Source organism: Pan paniscus, chromosome 19, assembly GCF_029289425.2.
Source record: "Pan paniscus chromosome 19, NHGRI_mPanPan1-v2.0_pri, whole genome shotgun sequence".
Taxonomy (NCBI): Eukaryota; Metazoa; Chordata; class Mammalia; order Primates; family Hominidae; genus Pan; species Pan paniscus.
Window position 1 is genome coordinate 23,650,563 of NC_073268.2, and position 22,767 is coordinate 23,673,329.

The following is a 22,767-nucleotide window of genomic DNA, read 5'->3' on the forward strand; positions in this document are numbered from 1 at the left end:
ACAAAACAAACTAAGACAGACCCCTTCTCTGAGGTGCCTTCTTCTGAGGCCACCAGCTGCCCCCATGCTCCTCCTCTGCCCCCTGGTCTTTCTTTTCCCCTCATGAGGCCCAAGTGATCTGCATGGCCAGCCCCAGCCCCATCCTACTGCAGGTCTGTCTAGCTGGTGGAGAGGCTGAGCTCCTTTCCTGACCCTCAGGCTGGCTGATATGCTCTCTGGTTCCTGGAGGAAACTGATTGTCTCTCCTCATACTGGTAGCAACTTCTTCCAAGACCACAAAGCTGGAAAACTGGTCTTTTTGTTGTCTCCACTTGCTAGGGCTGTAGTTGGGACAGTACTAGAGGTGGGCCAATGGATGAATGGATGGATGAGTGGGACAGTAGTCCAGGGAGGATGTCCCTGTCTGTCCAGTTTGCATCGGCTCCTGTGCAGTCACATAGCTCCCTGCTAGCTGAGTTGAAATTAAAACCCATTCAGTCTGGTTCCTATATGGCTCATGGGGCCTGTGGACTGGTCTCTCCTTTTCCCTCCAGACCCCATCCCCATTAAGTCCATGAGCAAATCATGTAGGTGACATCCTCACAATGATCCTGAGGTGACTCTACTCGCCACCTGCCTTCTCCCACCTAGTTTGAGCACCCTTCATTACTTACCTGGACCAGCCAGCTGGCCCCCCTCTCCTCCCTGCTGGTGTGGTGTGGCCTGTTAACACCTGAGCCACAGCTGAACCCACTTCTGGCTAGGACCCTCTGCTGGCTCCCTGGCTGCTCTGAGTGACAGCTAGAGCCTTGCAACAGCCTCAGCCATTGAACCTGGGACTTCTGTCCCTGAGCTCTCTGCTGCTTGCCTCTGCTCACACCAGGACAGATGCAGGCTTCCCCTCTGGGCCTCAGGCATGCCGGTCATGCTCCTGCCTCAGGGCCTTTGCATGAGCCATTCCCACTGCCTGGAATGCTCTCTGCCAAGATATCTGCTTGGGTGACCCACCACCTCCTGCAAACATTCCTCGAACCTTGCCTTGTCAATGAGGACTACAACCCCGGCCACGCATCTAGAAGGCATCCAGCACAGAGTATGTGCTCAATACACAGACAAAGCAGGACAATACATGAGACAACTGTCCCTCTCCCAGGCCCCTGGGAAATGCTGAGGAATAGGGCCCAGTGTCTTGATTCTCATTCCAGTGCTCTTCCTGTTCACAGGAGTGGCAGGGCTGCACATTTGGAGCAAAACTGAGATGAGTTTCAAGGGCCGCTGAGCATCTTCCCCACCCACAGCCTTTCCCAGTGTTCTGGGAGATAAAACAGCTGTCTCCTATATTGTCCTGGATCCCTGGAGGATGGGCCAGGCTTGGAGGTGGAAGAAGAGCTCAGTGGGGAGGGGGCCGAGAAGGGGCTGCCCAGAGGTGACACATCTGGAGTCCCCAAATCTGCATCAGGGCAGATGAGTAGAGCTGCACTCTCCCAACCTGCTCATGTTGGCCTTTTGTGATCTTTGATTTTGCCCCATCCGCGTTGCCCTTAGGTATTCATTGCTACCTGTTATCACTGGAATAAAAATGGCCATGGGCATTCTGCCCTTCCTCCACCTCCCTCTTCTCCATCCCTTCTTTCTTCATCTGTGTATTGAGCACATACCCTGTGCTGGGCCCCTTCTAGATGCATGGCCAGGGTTGTCCTCATTGATGAAGCAAGGTTTGAGCAAGGTTTGTAGGAGGTGATGGGTCAGCCAAGCAGTTTTCTAGGCAGAGAGCATTCCAGGCAGCGGGAATGGCTTGTGCAAAGGCCCTGAGGCAGGAGCATGATTGGCATGCCTGAGGCCCAGAGGGGAAGCCTGCATCTGGCCTGGTGTGAGCTAGGGGAGAGCAGGAGATAGCTCAGGGAGAGAAGGCCCAGGTTCAATGACCTGAGGCCACTGCAAGGCTTCAGCTCTCCCTTGGAGCAGCTGGGGAGCCACTGAGCAGTGCAAGAGCCAAACTGAACGGGTTCCAATTTCAGCTTAGCTATCAGGGAGCTATGTGACTGCACCAGGTCCAGGCGGACCTACCTGTACATGAGTGGCAGCACCCCACGGGGTCCAGAGCTCACATGTCCATGGGTCCAGCTCAGTGCCTGGCATGCCGAGAATACTTGGGAAATGCCAACTAAGGACTCTCACCTCAGGAGGGTCTCTTCTCATTTCCAAAGCTGTCTCTTGCTTTGGAATGCACGCAGACACTGGGAAAGTATATATGGAGCTTTTAATCTCTGCCTGACACCAGAGACACATCCACAGACTGACCGAGTTTCCTGCCCTTGTGCTGCACTCCCCTTGAGGAGACAGATGACGGTGACATGCAAGGAGCTAAGATGTCAGGACACTGAGCTGTGAAGGAGGCAGGCAGGGGCTGAGGGATGGAGGCGGCAGGGTGGTGGCAGGTGGGGGTGGCCGGGATGGCTGGAGCCTGGGACCAAGGTAGGTTCCTGCACTGCTCTGCGTGGGGACCTAGCTGGGCTCTGAGTCATGAGGGCAGACAGTGGCCAGGGTGAGGGTGGCACAGTGCATCCCCTTCCCCACTGCTGAAGATGCCGCCTAGGGTGGGCTCACAGTCTTTGGGGAGTTAAGAACCATCCTGATCCTAGAGAAGGTTATTTCTGGAAGCAAAAATCCAGGGTTTATGCTCCTGGGACAGGGGATCCCTGGAGCCTCTCATCCTCCCCATAGCCTTTGCATTGGGCAGTGAAGGCGTTTTCCTGTTGAGTCTGAGGAAGGGAGAAGTGGTGTCACTTGGGGTGTCAGCTTTCATCTCACTTAGTCCTCATGGGGGCCCTGCAAAGTAAGGGTCACCATCGGCCCAATTTACAGATGAGGACACTGAGGTTCAGAGAAGTTACACGATTTGCCCAAAGTGACACAGCTACTAAGTGGCTGAATGGGATTGAATCCAGGTCTTTCTGAGACAGCCCAAGCTGTTGATGGAGCCCTCTGGCTCACGGATGAGCAGGTAAAGTGAAACAAACACTTTAGAAAGCTTACCTGAGGGTGAGGGGGCAGGCAATTGAGCCTTCTGTGGGGTCTGAAATGTTTACAGTTGTCCCTCTGCGTACGTCGGGAATCAGTTTCACCACCTCCCACAAATACCAAAATCCACAGATGCTCCAGTCTTGATATAAAATGGTACAGTATTTGCATATAACCTAAGCACATCTTCCCATATGCTTTAAATCATCTCTAGATTACTTACCTATGCAATCATGTGTCAGATAGCAACATTTCAGTCCGTGCCAGAATGCATATAGAATGGTGGTCCCATAAGGTTATAATGGAGCTGCCCTATACAGGTGTACCATCTCTAAAAATTGATATCTAAAAAGAGATGGGGTCTTTTTATGTTGCCCAGACTAGTCTAGAACTTCTGGGCTCAAATGATCCTCCCGGCATGGTCTCCCAAAGTGCTGGGATTATAGGCACGAACCACTACTCCTGGCCAGGTGTACCAATTTTTTTTTAAATCATTTATACTGTATTTTTATCATCCTTTTCTGTGTTTAGATACACAAATAGCCACCGTTGTGTTACCACTACCTATGGTACTCAGTATGGTAACATGCTGCAGAGGTTTGGAGCCCAGGAGCAATCAGCTCTACCATTCAGCCAAGGTGTGTGTTTGGTTGTAGCCTCTGAAGGAAGCTAAGGAGGAATGACCTAAAGACAGAAGGTGAGTCCGAGGTGGGATCCTGGGACAGGTACTAGAAGTTAAGCAAAAACAGGTGAAATCTGAATGAATTTCACCATACTAATATAGTGACAGCATTAATAACCTTAAATAATAGTTAACATTATTATTCAGTTAACAGGATTGCACCCATGTTAAATTCCTTAATTTTTTTTTAAGAGATAAAGTCTCATTCTGTCGCCCAGGCTGGAATGCAGTGGTGCGATCATAGCTCACTGCTTCCTGGATCTCTTGGGCTCAAGCGATCCTCCTGCTTCAGCCTCCTGATTAGGTGGGACTATAGGCACACGCCACCATGCCTGGCTCCTTTTTTTTTTTTTTAACTTTTCTCCAGGGATAGGGTCTACCTATGTTGCCCAGGCTGGTCTCAAACTCCAGGACTCAAATGAACCTTAACCTCCTGCCTCGGCCTCTCAAATTGCTGGGATTACAGGTGTGAGCCACCACACCTGGCCTAAATTTCTTAATTTGGACAAATGTGCCATGGTAATGCAAAATGTCATTATTAGGGGCAGCTGGACGGAAGGTGTCGGAGTACACTATAATGCCTTTTCAGTTTTACTGTATATCTAAAATCATTTCAAAAGTAAACATTTATTTTAAAACATGGAGGTGGTTATCCTTCCATGAGTGTAAAGTACAAAAGGCAGGCTCATGGTGTTGTCAGAAGTCAGAACACTGGTTGCAGGGCTGGGGGCGCAGAGGCTGGGTTGGCTTTGTGATCTGGGGGCTGATGTGTTCCATCTGTTAATGTCTTTAGAGCTGTGCACTTTCTTCATAAATTTTCATAAGTTTAACAAAAAAGTAAAACGAGGATGGGAAGCTTGTTTGGGTTGTGGGGCCTCGGGAGTGTACTGCTGCTTGTCCCTAGCTGTGAATGGGGTGCCCTGGTCGGAAGCAGTGCTGTGTGCACTGCAGGGCCGGCAAGTGCATGTCCACATTGTGGCTCAGTGCAGTGAAAGCCAATCTCAGCCCCTTCCGCAGTGTGCTCAGCCTGCCAGTAGGTGGCCAGCTGGTCCTTCTGGGAAATGGTGCCATCGCAGGGGTTGGGTGTGAGTCTGTTTTCCCAGACAAGGTGCTCAGCAGTGGTGTCAGCCTGGTGAGCCTTGGTAAGGGCATGTACAGGATGCTGAGCCTCTCCCGTCCCCATGCCCGTCTCATGGCCACTTGCTCTGCGGGCCCATCCAGCAAGCATGGTGGCTGGGAAAGAAGCCGGCTCCATCCACAGGGCATGCTACTTTGCCCACCTCAGGACCAAGAGTATTCTCTGTAGTAATTCTCTTTGGTGGGAGCACTGGGAACATGAACAACAGATACCTTCAGAGTCTGAGCTGCTGAGGTGAGGGCTGCAGGGTGCCCTGCTGTCAGGAGAGCCTGCACTGGCAGCTGGAAGGCACGTGGTGGTGGCGCCTGCTGTGGCTGCAGCAGTGGCTGCAAGGCTTCGAGATCTCTCTCCGGTTCTGTAAGGTGAATTGTGACAATGCAGAGCTCTGCAGTGCCAGGGTCCCCTGCATGGTCATGCTGACTGCAGCTGGGAGCCCACCACAGCCCTGGTACCCCTCTCTTCCCAGGGCTGGGGTCTAGGCCAGGCCACTCTTGGCCTGGGTATTGTGCCCCAGGTCCATACTGCTGGCTGTCCGGGGCTGCAGGGATGCCGTGCTCACGTCTCTCTCTTGTGGCCTTGATGGGACCAGCTTCCCCATTGAATGGGATCTTCCAAGGTATCTGGGGCTGCGGGGAAGCTGGTGGGTGCCACCCTGGTTCCTTCCAGATACAGGTGCCCATGGTGCAGTGGGGGTATCTCCTGATCTCCTTCTTAGTCCTGATGGGCCTGGGCAGGGCCTGGTGTCGAGGTCCCCATGGGCTTCCTGGGCTAGGTCTGTCCCATGGTCCCAGGGCTGTCCAGGACACATTTGGAGGGGACACGGGCCCAACAGCCCTGTTCAAAATCATAATGGGGAAACCAAGGGCTCACCACATCCGAGTCCATTGGGAGCTGAGGCAGGGAGTTCCACTGCAGGTACCTCCAGGAAACCCGAGGTCCTCCCTGAGCTGGGGCCAGGCTGGGCACACCCTGGGATAGCCCCACCAAGACAGGACAGGGTGTGAAAGGAAGAGGCACCCATGGCAGGGAAGCTGACCAAATGCACTGCTGGAAGTGGGCTTGCGGGCCTGGAGGAGCCTGCCTACTCCCCTTGCAGAGGGTCTTCCTGCCACACGGTGAAGCCGGCTCAGGCCTGGGTGCTGAGGACCCTTGCTTAGGTTTGGCTGAAAGGAAAACAGATATGGTCAGCATCTCCAGTGAGCCCATGCAGATCTTTCCGGGGCAGGCCCCACCTGCCTGGGTCTCTAGAGTCCTCGGGGTCTCTGTGTGGCCCCCGTGGCCTGACAGGACACGCCTGTAGGCTGCTGATCCCAGAGGGAGGGAGTGTGTGCCGCCTGGGGTGGGGAAGCTGTATGGGCACGGCAGGTGGCTCCTGGGACTGCCTTCTGGGACTTCCTCCCAGGGTTCAGGCTGGCTGGGGGCTTCCTGCCTTATCACCCTCATCCCAGGGCTGCTGGGCCTGGGATACAGTCCCTAGTCAGAACTCAGGTGGGAGGGGCCTTGGTTGTCACCCAGCCCCCTTGTCACCTCACATGGGGACCTATCTCCACAGTGGGTGAGAGGACCCGGACACGGGGCCCTTTCTGCCCTCCTGGGCTGCCCAGTCCATGCCGGGACTGACTGTTCCCACATCTGGCTGAACTCTTGGCTCTGGCTCTGGGCCAGGGGTCCCACCCGTGCCCTCTCCCTGAATGCTCTGGGAGTCAGGGACACCAATTCCCTTGTCTCCCTGGCTCGAGACTTGTTTTCCTGGCACCCTTGGAAGGGTGTGCCGGAGTGAGGGTCCTCTGCCGCTCTCTGAGTCTGTCAGTGCTTGCAGGGAGGGGCGGGGGCTCCCCCAAATAGGCCTGGCTCTTCCAATGCCCTTGAGGGCCATTTGAGGGGGAGGGTGGGACAATGGAAAGTGGGAGGGGGCTTGTTGGAGGGTCTTGCCCACATCCCCCTCCTGCGTGCACAGCACTGAGTACCAGTACACATGCACTGAGCGCCTGCCCTGAGGACCGGTGGGCCTCCTGCACTTACTTAGCGTCCAGGAGGAAGAGGAGGAAGAAAAGATGTAAGAGGAAGGCCCAGGTTTGGGGTCACAGGCACTCCCCCACTATTGACTGCCCCAGAAGGTGACTCGGTGGGGGGACTGGGTATTGGAGCCTTCCTGGGGGTGGCAGGTCCCCATGCTTCCTGGTAGTTTCCTTACAGAGCACAGAGGCCTGAAGGTGCCTAAGAACTGCATCACTGTCCAGGGCCCAGGTTTGGGGGAACTGGTCCTGAAAACGCGCCCACAGGCCAGACCTGAAAGCCTTCATGAGGTGCTCTAGGGACAGGGTGAGGATCAGGCCAGGAAAGTTCCCTGGGAGGCGTCAGAGCCGACACCCCATTGCCACCTCTGTCGTCTCCCACTGGGTGGTGCCGGATCGTTTTGTGGCCACCACAGGGGTGCAGATGTGCACAGGAGGCTGTGGTTTGGGGGAGGCCTGGGCAGGGAAGTGCTCGCCACACTCCCGACTTTCATCTGGGTCACGTGCGGGATGGGCTCGGCATCACTGTGCCCTGCCCTGCTCACCAGGCCAGACCTTCTTCTGGGCTGGAGCAGAGAAACATGGGGACAGTGTGAGGAAGCTGCCCTTGGGCCAGGCGGGGTCTGACCCCAGAGCTTCCCAGTCCCCACTGGGCACACGTGGACTTACTCCTCCGAACCTTAAAGGCAGTGCGTGCCATTGGCATCAACACCTGTTCCTCTCTACCAAATACACCCTCCACAGGCTTAGGGTGAGCCCGAGAGAGATCTGTGGGGACAGCAGGTGTGGGAGGCCCTGGCTCTTCCAGGCTGGAGGCTGGTGGCTGGATCTGGGCCCCCTGGGGCTTCAGTCCCCCAGAGTCAGTGACCCTCCCCATGAGGGTCATCTGACCCCTCCAGGAGGCTGGATCTGGCTTCCCTGAGCCCTCCCAAGTTAGGTCCTGGGTCAGTCTGTCCATGAGGCTGGGCCTGAGCCCTGGCCTCTGCTGGGGGATGACCCCTCTTGGGCAGAGGGCCTTGCTTGTGTGTCCTACAGGGACCTGCCTGAGCCTCCTGTGGGCTGGGGGTGAGCCAGACCCCTGGGCTGGGGAAGTAGGGCACTGCAGGACAAGGAGGGTCCCTGAGCCACGGTCTCCCTGTGCCTCCTTATCCCATTGATCACCCTCTGTAGAAGCCAAGCTAATGAGGAACCTTGAGCACATAGCCCCTCCGTGTCCCGACAGGAGGAACAGAGGTGCTCAGGGCCCCCTGGCCTGCCCTAAAAACCTCCCTCTTCTAGGGCCCTCTGAAGACCCTTCCCCAAGTGCAGAGTACTGGGTGGTGTCCAGGGCTCCCCACAACACCTTCCCCCTTCCTGCATTCCCAGTGGACACACTGCCCTCCGCCCTGCTCTGCAGGAGCTGGGCCCCTGTCCCCGTGCCTCTGTCTCCTCCAGGGCAGGAAAGGAAACCCAACTCCCAGTGCATGGAGAACCCCACGTCCCAGGTCAGGCCCTGGCTGGGACTCAGCCTCTCACCAGCCCCACGAGGGGCTCCAGCACCCCCGACTCCTCTGGCCCCATGGGATGCTGGGCCTCTAGGGAAGAGTCGAGGGGACCATAAACTCACCAAGTGCCTCATGGTCTTGGGGTGTGGCGTGGGTACCACATGCTCCTGGTGGTCTTGGAGCCCCTGGACCCCTGTGCCATTTGGGCTGTGGAATCCTGAGAAGCCCCCAGCCCATCATCAAATCAGAGCCTGTTCCCAAGATGTGGAACTGTCGGCTGGAATTGCTGGGCAGCTGCAGAGGCCCATGAACACCGGGCCTCCCACCCTCCCACCTGGTGACCCCACTATGCGGCCTTGGCCCTGGGGAAGAGGGATGGGAACATCCTCTGGAGCCTGGCCGGAGGTGCTCCTGGAGGCCTCCTGGGCCAGGGTGCTAGGAGGGCAAGGCTGACTTTGAGGCCATGACAGAGGGCAGGAAGAACTGGGTGGGTGCTGGGTTTCGTGGTCGTCTCCTGGAAGTGGGGTCGGGCCAGGGGACATGGGAAGGGGAAATGCTGCCATCTGGGCTTCATCGACCCATCTGTGGGCACCAAGGGCAGCTGGAGCCTGGCCAGCAGGAGGGCAGGAGGACTCTCACGGAGGGGACAGTCAGTTGCACAGAATCAGAGCCAAAGGGTGTGGCTCCAGGACACAGAGGGCAGCCACAGGGAGATAAGATGCCCTCTGTTGATGGAGATAAAAGGCGTCTCATTTGGGGCCTGGGGGTACCTGTGTAGCCCTGGGGGTATCCGTTCAGTCCTGGGCTTCTGTGGGGCCCTCAGCAGAGACATTCTAAAGGCTCCAGATAAGTTGGTGACACAGGAAGGTGCCTTCACTAAAAGTGGAGGTCACCTGGCCAGGGTGGCTGAGAAAAATCAGCCCGAGACGGGACAGGTGCCACCCAGGGTGGGTAGCCGGGCCCTGACAGGAGTCCCTCAGGGAGTGACCACATCACCCTGCTGAGGTTTAGGGACCCTGGCCTGAGACTTGCCTGGTGAACCCAGGGTGCATCCAGGGCCCATCCCACCCGACATTCCCAAGCCCTCACAGGGTCTGACCTCCCGGCATCCACCTGCCTCTCCCTGCACTCCAGCCACCCACCCTGCTTGTTCCCCAATTTCTGCCATCCTGTCCAACCCAGAGACGGTGAACGTTTCCCCAGCCACCCTGGCCCTTCTTTGATCCTTGTCCTGTCAGAACCCCCGAGTGATACTCCCCAGATCTGTTCACATGCCTACCTTGTCTGCTCTCTCATTGGGCTGCCGACGGCTGCTGGGGAGATGCCAAGGGTGACATGGGTGACCGAGGACCCCACAGATGGCCAGGATGGCTTCCCTGCCCCACCTCCAGCCTCACCTGGCTCTTGGAGCCCTTGGCTGTCAGCCCTCAGCCTCCTCCCAGACACTGCAGCAGCTGGGATTGGGGCGCCTGACTGTCCTCTCCCACTGTCCCGCCTGCCTTAAGTCAGTCTCCCCCATCACTTTCTGCACACCGTGCTGTCCAGGCCAACTGGAAGCAGAGTCTCTGGAAAGCCACGCAGAGCCTTGGGGACTGACCGGCTCCCTCTGCTGGGACTCTGCTGACGAGTCCCAGGTGAGTTGGTGTTTTTGGCTCCACCCCTTCTGTCATCCTCACCAGACCATCGGCTCCTTTGGGGTGCATTTCAGAAGTGGCACAGCCCATAAGCTCACTCCCACCCCACCTCCCCTGGGATCCTCTGTTTCTCTATCCTATGACCCCCGAGGGATCAGCTCCAGGCTGGGCTCCTACCTGGCCCCAGATTCCTTCCCAGCACCAGATCCAGGGCCTTTAGCCACAAGCTCTGCTGCCTCCCTGGTCTCACCGTGAGATGCCCAGAACATGGCCCTACCCATCTTCTCCCCCATTCCCCCAGGGCCACAGCCCTCATTCTCCCCATGCCCTTCCCCATGGGGAATGGGGAAGAAGACAGGCAGGTGGGCCCTCAGAGACCTCCCGGACGACTGCCCCCAGGCTGGGCCAAGCATCCCCTCACCCTGTGGCCACAACCCTTGGATCTCAGAAAGTGGACAGGGCCAGACCCTCAGGCTGCCCCCCTCCTCTTGTGCTAACTTGGAGACAGAACTGCTGAGAGCCCAGGGGCCTGACCTAGCCCTCTCTCCATTCCCACCCGCTCCCTAGATGAGCCACGCTCCCTAGATGGGCCACGCACCTCTGGCCTAATAACGACCATGGGCTGGACCTGCAGGGGTGCCAGGGAGGAGTTCTGGCCCTGAAAAGGAGGTTGGCTGGAGCCAGGTAGACACATCTTGCCTCAGAAAGGCCTTTCTAAGGGCAAAACCCATCCCTGAGCTGAGATTGGTGCTTTAAGGGATGAGGACTCACTGCAGAATCTCAAGGCGATCAGTGCCTTTGTAGATGTCAGCATACTCAGGCCCCATGTCCGTTGGCAGCCCAGCTCGGCATCCCTGCAACTCAGAGGGAGCCAGGGTGAAGGGTCCAAGATAAAGGGTGCATGTGTTGCTTCTCTGGCCAGATCCGGCTGCCCTACTCATGTGTGCAGCCAGTTCCTCATCACTCTCACTCCTGGGTCCCAGGGCCAGCATCAGAGCCTCTGTGGGTGCTCCCTAACTTCAGCCCTCCCCACCCAGCATGGTGGGGTGGAGAGGCAAAAAGTTGAGGGTTGAAGGCAGAGGACAGAGGGCAGTGAATGGTTAACGCCTGAGCCACAGCTGAGCCTTCCTCTACCCAGGACCCTCTGCTGGCTCTCCATCTCCTCTGAGTGACAGCTAGAGCCTTGCAACGGCCTCAGGTCATTGAACCTGGGCCTTCTTCTTCCCCTGAGCTGTCTGCCGCTCTCCCCTGCTCACACCAGACCAGACCAGATGCAGACTTCCCCTCTGGGCCTCAAGCATGCCAATCACGCTCCTGCCTCAGGGCCTTTGCAATTTTCTGTGGTTCTCTCAGAAAGCCAGACATAGAGGAGGGAAGATGGGCTTCAGAAACAGACAGATCTGGGTTCAAATCCAAGCTCTGCATTGTCTGGGTAAAGTAATTGATCACCATGAGCTCCAGTTTCTTCATGTACAAAATAAGGATATTAATACTTGTGTTGAGCTATCTTGAGCATTAACCAAGAAAACACGTATAAAGTGCTCACAGCAGGGCCTGGCATGAGGGAGGGACGGTAATGTGCCTCCTTTGCTAAGAGATCGTTAATTGGATGCATGGTTTAAATTAGTTCCATGTAAATATAATAAGCTTCTCTCATCAAACCAAATTTTTGTTGACTTGCTTCTGGTGAATCTAGTGTCAGAGCCTGTCTTGTGAGTGCTTCTAAAGGAAACACTAGAAGCTGCTTGTGTAATATCATGAGATGAACACTAGAGGCTGCCAGAACAGACGACATGATTGCGTTTTTGATCTCTACATTCTGTTCTTTCTTGTACAGAAACTATTTTTTTTTATTTATTAGAGACAGGGTCTCGCTCCATTGCCCAGGCTGGAATGTAGTGGCTTGATCATGGCTCCTTGAGCTCAGTCACTGCAGCCTTGAGCTCTTAGGCTCAAGCCATCCTCCTGCCTCAGCCTTCTGAGTAGCTGGGACTACAGGCATGCACCACCACACCCAGCTAATTTTTTATTTTTTAATTTTTTGTAGAGGCAGGATCTTGTCAGCAAACTTCATTTAATAGGCAGTCAAGTTCCCCAATTAGGAAAACTAGGATTTTTTTTTTTTTTTTTTGTAAAGCAGTATCTGCCACACACCAAAGTAAATTCCTGATGGATAGCAGCATTAAGTATAAAAAATACAACCATAAAATAGATGAAAATAAAGCAAATAGTTGTCTGATTTGGGGATGGAGGAGAACTTTTGAAACATAAAACACTAGGAAAAAAAGATTTCCCTACATAGAAAGAAATTTCTGTGCGTAAAAATATAGACACAACTAAAAGAAAGTGATACACCCTGGGACAAATTTTGCAACATGTGTGAGTGACACAACGAAAAGTTAATATACCTGGCATAATAAAATAAGTTCATATAAGTAAGGTGGGAAAGATGGGTAGCTAATTAGAATGAGCAGATAATTTCTAAAAAGGAAATAACAGTGGCCTATAAAAATATGCAATGATAATTACTAAGTACAAATAAATACTATAATGAGACTTCATAATTGGCCTACCCAATTGACAAAGAGATTTTAAAAATAACAACTAATATTGGCGAAGGCACTGTGAAGTGAATACAAATGAGGACAATTTTTCTGGAGAGTAATTAAAAAAATAATTTCAACTTTTCTTTTGGATTCAGGGGATATATGTGTAGGTTTGCTACCTGGGTATACATGCTGAGGTTTGTGGTAAAATTGATCTCATCATCCAGGTAGTGAGCATAGTAACCAATAGTTAGTTTTTCTACCCTTGCTCCCCTCCTTCCCTTTCCCCTCTCATAGTCCCCAGTGTCTATTGTTGCCATATTTACGTCCATGTGAATTCACTGTTTAGCTCCCACTTGTAAGTGAGAACACATGGTATTTAGCTTTCTGTTCTTGTATTAATTCACTTAGGATAATGGCCTCCAGCTGCATCCATGTTGCTGCAAATGACATGATTTTTTTTTTATGGCCAGGTAGTATTCCATGGTGTATGTGTGCCACATTTTCTTTATATAGTCCACTGCTGATGGGCATTTAGGCTGATTCTATGTCTTTGCTATTGTGAATAGTGCTGCAATGAACATATAAGTGGATGTGTGTTTTTTTGGTAGAACAATTTATTTTCTTTTGGATGTATACCCAGTGATATGATTTGGATCTGTGTTCCTGCCCAAATCTCATGTTCAGTTGTTAATTCCCAGCGTTGCAGGTGGGTCCTGGTGGGAGGTGATTGGATCACAGGGGTGATTTCTGATGAATGGTTTAGCACTAGCCCCCTTGGTTGTGATAGTGAGTGAGTTCTTGTGAGATCTGGTCATTTAAAAGTGTGTAGCATCTCCCCACTCTCTCTCTTCCTCCTGCCCTGGCCATGTGAAGTGCCAGCTACCCTTTGCCTGCTGCCATGATTGTAAGTTTTCTGAGGCCTCCCCAGAACCTGAGAAGATGCCTGCATCATGCTTCCTGTATAGCTTATGAAACTGTGAGCCAATTAATCCTCTTTTCTTTCTAAATTACCCAGTCTCAGGCATTTCTTCATAGTAGTGCAAGAACAGACTAATACACCCAGTAATGGGATTGCTGGGTTGAATGGTAGTTCTATTTGAAGTTCTTTGAGAAATCTCTAAACTGCGTTCCACAGTGGCTGAACTAATTTACATTCCCACCAACAGTGTATAAGCGGTCCCTTTTCTCTACACCCTCACCAACATCTGTTGTTTTTTGACTTTTTAATAATTGCCATTCTGACTGGTGTGAGATGGTATCTTACTGTGGTTTTGATTTGCATTTCTCTGATGATTAATGATGTGGAGCATTTTTTCACATGTTTGTTGACCACTCGCATGTCTTCTTTTGAGAAGTGTCTGTTCATGTCTTTTGCCCACTTTTTAACAGGGTTATTTGTTTTTTCCTTGTTGAATTGTTTAAGTTTTTCATAGATTCTGGATATTAGATCTTTTTTGGATGCATAGTTTGTGGATATTTTCTTCCATTCTATAGGTTATCTGTTTACTCTGTTGATAGTTTCTTTTACTGTGCTGAAGCTCTTTCATTTAAATAGATCCCACTTGTCAATTTTTATTTTTGTTGCATTTGTTTTTGAGAACTTAGTAATGCATTTTTTCCCAAGACTAGTGTTCGGAATGATGTTTCCTAGTTTTTCTTCTAGGATTCTTATAGTTTGAGGCCTTACATTTAAATCTTTAATCCATCTTGAGTTAATTTTTCTATATGGTGAAATACAGAGGTTGTTTAATTCTTCTGCATATGGCTAGCCAGTTATCCCAGCACCATTTATTGAATTGGGAGTCCTTTCCCCAATGCTTATTTTTGTTAACTTTGTCAAAGATCAGGTGGCTGTAGGTGAGCAGCTTTATTTCCGGATTCTCTATTCTGTTCCATTGTATATGTCTGTTTTTGTACCAGTACCATGCTGTTTTGGTTACTGTAGCCTTACACTATAGTTTGAAATTGGGTAATGTGATACCTTCCACTTTGTTCTTTCTGCTTAGGATTGCATTGGCTCTTTGGGATCTTTTCTGGTTCCATATGAAATTTAGAATAGTTTTTTCAAATTCTGTTAAAAATGATGTTGGTAGTTTGATAGTGTTGATTCTGGAGCCATGTTGCAACAGATACTGTATACTTATATCATTTTATATATATATCTTGATATATCCCTGTCGTAAACTCTTAGAATATAAATTATTGGATCAATTAGTTTTTGCATTGGTAATTTTGATGGATATTGCCATAAAGGTTGTACCAATTTACACTCCCATCAGCAATGTGTGAGACTATCTGTCTCTTCACTCCTTATTACACAATGTGTTATCAAAATATATGACCTTGCAAATCTGGTAACAGATAGGATTTTGGAATTGTTTTAATCTGCTTTTCTGTTATTGTGAATGCAACTAAGCAATATTTCATATGCTCAAATGCTATTCATATTCCCTCTTCCATGAATTATCTTTTCATCTCCATTGTCAATTTTTCTACTGGGTTGCTGGTCTTTCTCTTTGATTGATGGAAATCCTTTGTTAAATAGAAAATGAAAGCAAGCTTTGTCTATGAGTTACTTGTATTGTTCCCAGGTTTTCATTTGCCTTTGACACTGTATTCAAATAATAATAATAATAAAATGTTTACATTATAAATTTCATACCTACACACTGCAAATTTCTAAAAAATACAAAAAAGAGAAGAAAATAAAAATCATTTATCATGCCACAATAAATACATTTACTGCTAATATTTTAGTTTTCCTTTTAGTGTTTTTTCAAATATCTGCATGTAAATATTTATATTAATGTAGATAAGTATCCATAAAGATATATACATATATAAATATATAATAACATATATTAGTTACAAATTTCAAAATTCATGTTCTAAGATATGTTAAAAATATATAACTTTATTTTCCTCTGAGACTGTTTAAACTTATTTCAAACCCTCATTCCACCTTATGGGGGAAAAAAATAAAAGTCAGTTCTATGTAAACACAGAAATCATTCAGGATTTCTCCCTCCCAACCTTCATCTGGAGGAGGTGTCTGAGCTTTGAGGGGTGTTATGTTTGAATCAAATGGAAATTTCATAGCCTTCAAGAGGCTGGCAACAGGTTCATGGTGGGCATTTGCTGAAATATACATGGTTCTCTCTTACTCTTGGCCCTATCATCCCTCTCATGGCATCAACTAAGATATTAGAGTTCTTTTAGTCCACAAAAGAACTACATCCTCTACATCTACATCCTCTCATTACCCCATCCAGGAGGCTAGATGGACCTGGTCATCTGACCACCCACTCTCCTGCATTGCAAAAGTCTACTTTGAATTGTATAAGCTAAGCATTGACCTAAGTCATTCTCTCTGCATTTCTACAGTAATAACCCTACCCTGGGGGCAGTAAATATAAAAAGTCCCTACTACTGCCCAATTTGTGTGGAAAGACCAACAGTGAAAGAAATTGCAGAAGAAAAATAACACCACCATGAGGACTTCAAGTCCTCATCATGACATGTACATTTACACAATTGAAATCATAGTGTATAATTTGAGTTGCACACTGAATGTTGTACTTAATCTGAGTAAATGCTCATGAGTATATGAATTGTTAAATATAAAAGTGTGATAATTTATACTTTCAAGTTGTTCAAACAACCAAGTGTTCAATATGTATACATTTATATTTACTCATTTAATCAAAACAGCTCTATGACACTGCCACTATTATTATCCTAATTTCTGTTTTATAGATGAAGAAATTCAGGTACAGAGGGGTTAAGTAATTATGGGAGCAGCGAGGGGGTGGGTGAGAGGCAGGAGAACTGAATGGTGAGACATTGGAAGATGAGGAAGACTTTCTACTCTTTTGTACCTTTTATCCTGGGAATGCTTGACCTCTTATTAAAATAAATAAATATGTAAAAGGATGTGTCGGCCAGGTGCAGTGGCTCACGCCTGTAATCCCAGCACTTCGGGAGGCCAAGGCGGGCAGATCGCTTGAGGTCAGGAGATCCAGACCAGCCTGTGCGACATGGCGAAATCCTGTCTCTACTAAAAATACAGCAATTAGCTGGGCTTGTTGGTGCGTGCCTGTAATCCCAGGTACTCGGGAGGCTAAGTCAGGAGCATCGTTTGAGCCCAGGAGGTGGAAGTTGCCATGAGCCAAGATCAAGCTACTGCGCTCCAGCCTGGGCAACAGAGTGAGACTCCATCTCAAAAAAAAAAAAAAAAAAAAAGGACACGTCTGCCATAGACATTGCTGTATTATGCTCGCTCAGAGGTGCCCATCTGTGGATGTGGTATGGTGGAAGAAACAGTGGACCAGGAGGGAGAACATCTGGGCCATGGGTCCAATCTACCACGGATGTGTCATCTCTGGGCCTTGGTATCATCTTCTGTAAAACACAAGTGCTTGGCAGTGATGGTCATGATAGGATTAGATTATATCAGTGTTTCCTAATATAACCCAAGTTACCTGAGAAAGTTTAAAATACATAGCTTCTCAAGCTCTCATAAGCACACATTCTGATTTATCATAAGGACTGGAATACAGTTTGGGAATCTGTATTTTTCAAAAGGCCCCCTTTTAGGCAATTCTGATATAAAACCCTGGACCAGATGATGTTTCAGGGGTTCCTCCCAGCTCTAAAATTCCATATCTTGTGAAGTATTGCATATCATATCAGATCCAAGTAACTCATTCATCATTTACCCTCCCGACTCCCACCCTGTCCTTAGTTCTTCTAGCCCTTCTTAGAGGCTGTCTTACTTCTAGCCCATCTTACAAAGAAAGGGAAATGAAAAGGGAAGGACTAGATCCCTTGATCCAGATCCTTACTCCCATCCCTCCTTCCATTCCCACCCCACCCCTATCTTCTGTCCTCTACCCCTACTAGATGTTGTATTCCAGCTCCAGGGCTGCCATGGGCACTCCAAGAGGAGAACAAGGTACCAAAGCCCAAGAAAGAGACAGAAATTTTGAACCATCTCAAAATTTACACATGGACCTGAACCATCTGTAGATTTTAGACTCCTTGCAAAGGCATTTTATTCCTTGGGATGACACTCTGGGTATTTTGTATTCTAATTTCTCCTTCTGCCAGATGGTCTATAAGGTTCGAACTCTTTTAAAAAAAGTGCGCTACATTCCTATTTTAATGTAGCATTTTGGATATTTACTGATCTCCTTCCTGCTTTCTTCTTTCTTTTCTTCTTTCCTTTCTTCCTCCCCTTCTCCTCTTCTTCCTCCTCCTGCATCTCTTCCTTCCCCGGTCAAGGAAAGGCCTGGGGCTGGAGTGGGGGTGGGTAGCGGGTTCTGATCTCAGTTCTTCCCACCTATTTAGACAGAAGTGCGAATATTCAGCTCACCTTGCCGCCGAGACAGACCATGCCTTACCAGCTTCTTGCAGCTTTACGATGAGTCTCTCTCCGTTTCACAGGGCAGTTATTACTCATGACTGATGCTCACCGGCCAAGCTTAAACGTGTGGCACACTCCCCATACCACACACAGACACAAACATTTGCCTGGCTCACATGAACCGGGATGAGGATGCCATTTCCACCTGGGAGGAGCCACGTGACCAGGCGTTCTCAGTAGCCTCCACTGGTGTCAGGGGGAACAGAGCATTCGGCTGCTGCCGGTCTGCCTTTCCAGGACTAGCATCCATGGAAGATGGGGTCCATCGCCAACCTGCGAAGATGTGGAAGGCAAGCCCCTCATTCCAGAGCCAGAGGCTGTGGCCGGCTTCCCCTTCCCATCTCCAACCTGGGCTAATGACAGCTGGCAGATGCTTGGCCATGATGACAGGTCTTTTCGAAGATGTATTTTTACCCTCTGGATAAACAGTAGTTGGCAGGAGTGGGGCGTTTTTATGAGTTGAGGTACTCAGGACTGGAAAATAAACAGCCAGTTAATGAGCCGGTCTTATGGAAACTTGCATAAATAATAACAAAGAAAACATGCCGTCCCTCATGCCTGGGTGAGGGGATATAAAAGCTGCCATCCAGCTGGCTGGCCACGGTCAGTCGTGGGGAACTCCGGCTGCGTTACTGACCTGCGAGCTGACGGGCCCGGACCATGGGGTGCTGCCCGGGGGACTGCTTCACCTGCTGCACCCAGGAACAAAACTGCTGTGAAGAGTGCTGCTGTCAGCCGGGCTGCTGTGGCTGCTGCGGCTCCTGCTGTGGCTGTGGGGGCTCTGGCTGTGGGGGCTCTGGCTGCGGGGGCAGCTGCTGCGGATCGTCTTGCTGTGGATCTGGCTGCGGAGGCTGTGGAGGCTGCGGAGGCTGCGGGGGTGGCTGCTGTGGATCCAGTTGCTGTGGGTCCAGTTGCTGCGGCTCCGGGTGCTGTGGGCCTGTGTGCTGCCAGCCCACACCTATATGCGACACAAAATGAAGACCTTTCCCTCCACCACTGATGCAGTCCCACCGAAAGCCTCCATCTGCTCCAGGGGGACAGCCCCTCGTGTCCAGAACCTTCCATACCCCCAAGACAGTGTCTTGTCTTTCTGTGATTTGTAGAGGAGGGCTTGTTCTCCAACACCTTCTCTGGTATTTCAAGGCACTGAGAACAAGAGCCATACTCTGATGAAACATTAAAACTCGGTCACAACTAAGTGATACCAAGCTCAAGGGTGAATCCCCAATACTTTACTTATTCACATGAAGTTCAATGTCTTGTACTATAAGACATCCTCTTCTTCAAGGTGTCTTTGGGACTGATCCTCCGCCCTGGCTTTCTGCTGCTTTGAGATGCAAAAAACGTCCATCTTCTTTGTGAGCCTCTTAATAAATTTGAGCATGCTGGCATAACCTAATTAGTTCTCTTGCCTCTTCCTTGACCTCCCTGCTGAGGACTGGGTTAGAAAAATTCACTCTGTCATCTGCCTTAGGGTTTTTGAATTGTGGTTTTTGGATCACCTGCGTCGGAATCACCTGAGAGCTTGTTAAAACTGGAGACTCTGAGGCCCTCCCTAAGACATACAGAATCAGAATCCACCAAAGTGTGGCCTGGGAATCTGTGTTTTTAACAAGAACCTTAGATAATTCTTATGCACTGAAGTTTGAGAACCACAGATCTAGACGGAAGCTTCCGTGTGCTGCATGAGATTCACTTGAAAAGCTTTTAAAAATATAGATCATTGGGTTTTATCACTGGAGATTTTACCCGTTAGCTCTAGGGCCTAGAGTCCCTAGGGACCTGCATTTTTAAAAGCTCCTGGGTGAATGCTGATGCTGGCCACATTTAATGGTGATTGAGGGGCATGGCTTTCTTCTGCACTACAGCTCTCCTAGGATGGTTCTGCAGGAGGGCTTCAGGCTTGATCAGAACTTTCTGGCAAAGTCGGAGAGGAGGCTTTGGTAAAACAAGATTGGTTCTGAATGGAAAGGATTTCTAATGGCAAAGCTAGTGAATTCACAGTTTCTGAGGATGTTCTGCGCAGTACAGTTCCTTCTTCCAGCCTCATGCTTGGTCCAGTCTCACTTTTCTGTGCTAGGTTGTCTTACCTGGAACCAGCTACGTTTCTTCTGCCTGAGTTCTAAGGAGGAGGGAGTGAGTATACTTCTGCTAGGTAGGGCCCAGCCAAGGTGTGTGGGTCCACCTGGGAGGTTAAAACTCAAAAGACAGTTGATCAACCTCTTGTTGAAAGTGACCTTAGCTGTGTGTGTAATAAAACTAATTTTGCTCTTGCCCTGGAAAAATAGTATTTATTTTTATGCCTACAAAGCAATGTTTCATTTGACAAAGAAAAATTTTTTTCTGATTATAAGCATAGCAATGAACTCTAAAAAATGAAAAAATACAGAAACATATAAAGAATATAGCATTCTGAAGGCTCACCACTCAGAGTCTATTACTGATAAGCTTTCCAGACTCTTTTCTAAGCATAGTTATGAATAAAACTGGGATTATGTTGCTTTTACCTTTTTCTTTAAAAAATATTTTTGTTTCATTTTTTATGGTCAACTTTATTGAAATATAATTTACATATAATAAAAAGTTCCCATTTTTAGTGAACAGTATGATGTGATCTGACATTCGTGTATACTTATGTAACCACCACTGCACTCAAGATCTTTATGGAACTTTCCATCACCCCCAAAATTCCCAGTTTGTCTTTGCAGTCAGTTCTTCCCCCACCCCCAGACCCTGGCAACCATCAACCTGTTCTTTATGTTACTACAGATTTCACCATGTCTAGAATTTCATATAAAAGAAATCATGCAGTATGCACTATTTTTCATTTTGCCTACCATGTTTTGTATCTATTCATCATTGCAGGTATCAATAATTCATTTTTTTTTCTACTGAATGGCATCCCATTATATAGATAAACTACATTAAAAATATATTCACCTACTTATGGGCATTTGGATTCTTTTGCATTTCTGGCTATTATGAATAAAGCTGCTATGAGCATTCTCGTACAATTTTTTTTTTTGGTGAACATATGCTTTGTTTTGGATAAATACTTAGCAATTGGATGGCTGTTTAAATGGTAAGTGAATGCTTAACCTTATGTGAAACTGCCGAGTTGTTTTGCAAAGTGGCCACAGCATTTTGTATTCCAACCAGCAATGTCTGAGAGTTCCAGTGTCTATGTCCTTGGTAACACTTAATATTATCAGTCTTTTTATTTCTAGCCATTCCAACAGGTGTATAGTGGTAGCTCATTGTGTTTTCATTTTTTTCTTTCATTTATGAACCCAGCAGTATTATTAATGTCTTCTTTTGGAGAGAACCTGAGATTTGACTCTGCCTTGGTTCAGTTTCAGACTCTACTATTTGAGCCATTTTCACTCTGGCTGGAACTGGCTTCCTAGGAACTGGCTCTTTAACCCCCAAGACAAAGCCACCGCCAAAGCAGGAGCTGCCAATGGGACACACTTGTCCAGAGACCAGTGAATCTGCACTGAGTAGTTGTGATTCAGAGCACCTGATTATTCTATTGCTCATGGTCATGCCTCCTGGTTGCATGTGTGGAGGTAGTGATTTTTGAATTACTGATACAGGCTTGCCCTTCTTAGCTATCCACAGAGGTTCTCATTTATTCACTCAATAAATACTAATCGTGTGCCTCCAATGTATCAGCTGCTGCTCTGGGTGCTGGGTATGCATCTGTGAATAGACAAGGTCCTTGCCCTCATGGTGCTTATATGAGGTCAAGGGGTGATAAGAGCCATAAAGAAGAATAAAGTAGAAATGGGCTACATAGTTGAATGACCTGCCTTTTCATTTAGCAGGGAAGGATTCTTCGAAGAGATGACATTCCAGCACAATGGATGAGTTTCTTGGCTGAGAGAGTTTATGAGAAATTTGTTTGTGGGGCGGACTTCCATTCACTGCTGGTTTAGCTGAGGAAGAGAAGTGAATGGAAAAGAGAAGGGTCTCAGCAGCTCCTCTGTGTTTCCCTCTGTAGGCCTGTCCAAAAGTCCTCTTTGCCCACTGCTTGAGAGCCACATTTAAAATAATGGCACTCCCTGTTCCTAATCTTCCATTTTCAACTACCATGATCCGTCTCTCAGGTCTCTGAACCTGCCCAGTTCAGGTTGTTGCCATGAAACTTCTAAGTGATTGCCACAGACCCCTAGTGGTCTCCCTGCCTTCAGACTTGCCCTCACCCTCCCTTCTCCACATCCAGAGAGAGGGGACACATCCTTCTGAAAGGGCAACCCTGATCAAGTTACTCTCCTGCTTAAACCCTCATTATCATTAAAAAAATACAACTTCTTAATCATGGTCCACAAGACCTTTCATGATTGGGTGCCTAGTAACCCCTCTAGCCCCACTGCTTTTCCCTCCTATCCCCTCTGCTTTTCATCCTGGATATGTTGAACCATTTGCTGCTTCCCAAATGTTATGTGCTCTATGTCTTTGATTTCCACATCTTATCCTTTTCCTGCCTTTATGATCCCCTTTTTGTCCACTCTCTTTGAGCCTTCATATTACTTGAAAAGGCTTCTCTAATTCCCCAAAAACCATGTCCTTTTAAAAATTTTCCTTGGGACAGAGTCTCGCTCTGTCGCCCATAGTGCCATCTTGGCTCACTGCAACCTCTGCCTCCCGGGTTCAAGCAATTCTCCTGCCTCAGCCTCCCAAGTGCAGCTGGAATTACAGGCACATGTCAGCATGCCCAGCTAATTTTTGTATTTTTAGTAGGGACAGGGTTTCTCCATGTTGGCCAGGCTTGTCTCGAACTCCTGACCTGAAGTGATACACTCACTTCAGCCTCTCAAAGTGTTGGGATTACAGGTGT

At 49.0% G+C, this 22,767-nt stretch overlaps 1 protein-coding gene and 1 pseudogene across 1 annotated transcript; one reads left to right on the top strand and one right to left on the bottom strand.

The window, feature by feature from the left end:
• Positions 1 to 3,323: 3,323 nt before the first annotated feature.
• LOC100981520 (TBC1 domain family member 3B-like) lies at positions 3,324 to 10,780 on the bottom strand (annotated as a pseudogene).
• A 7,550-nt stretch (positions 10,781 to 18,330) lies between these two features.
• Positions 18,331 to 19,429, top strand: LOC130540924 (keratin-associated protein 17-1). Its single transcript, XM_057300230.2, has one exon. The coding sequence runs from the start codon at positions 18,588 to 18,590 to the stop codon at positions 18,903 to 18,905; it is 318 nt and encodes a 105-aa protein (XP_057156213.1). The 5' UTR covers positions 18,331 to 18,587; the 3' UTR covers positions 18,906 to 19,429.
• The last annotated feature ends 3,338 nt before the right edge of the window (positions 19,430 to 22,767 follow it).

Excerpts from the sequence above, each read along its gene's own strand:
- LOC130540924 (XM_057300230.2), top strand. The coding sequence starts at position 18,588 with ATGGGGTGCTGCCCGGGGGACTGCTTCACCTGCTGCACCCAGGAACAA.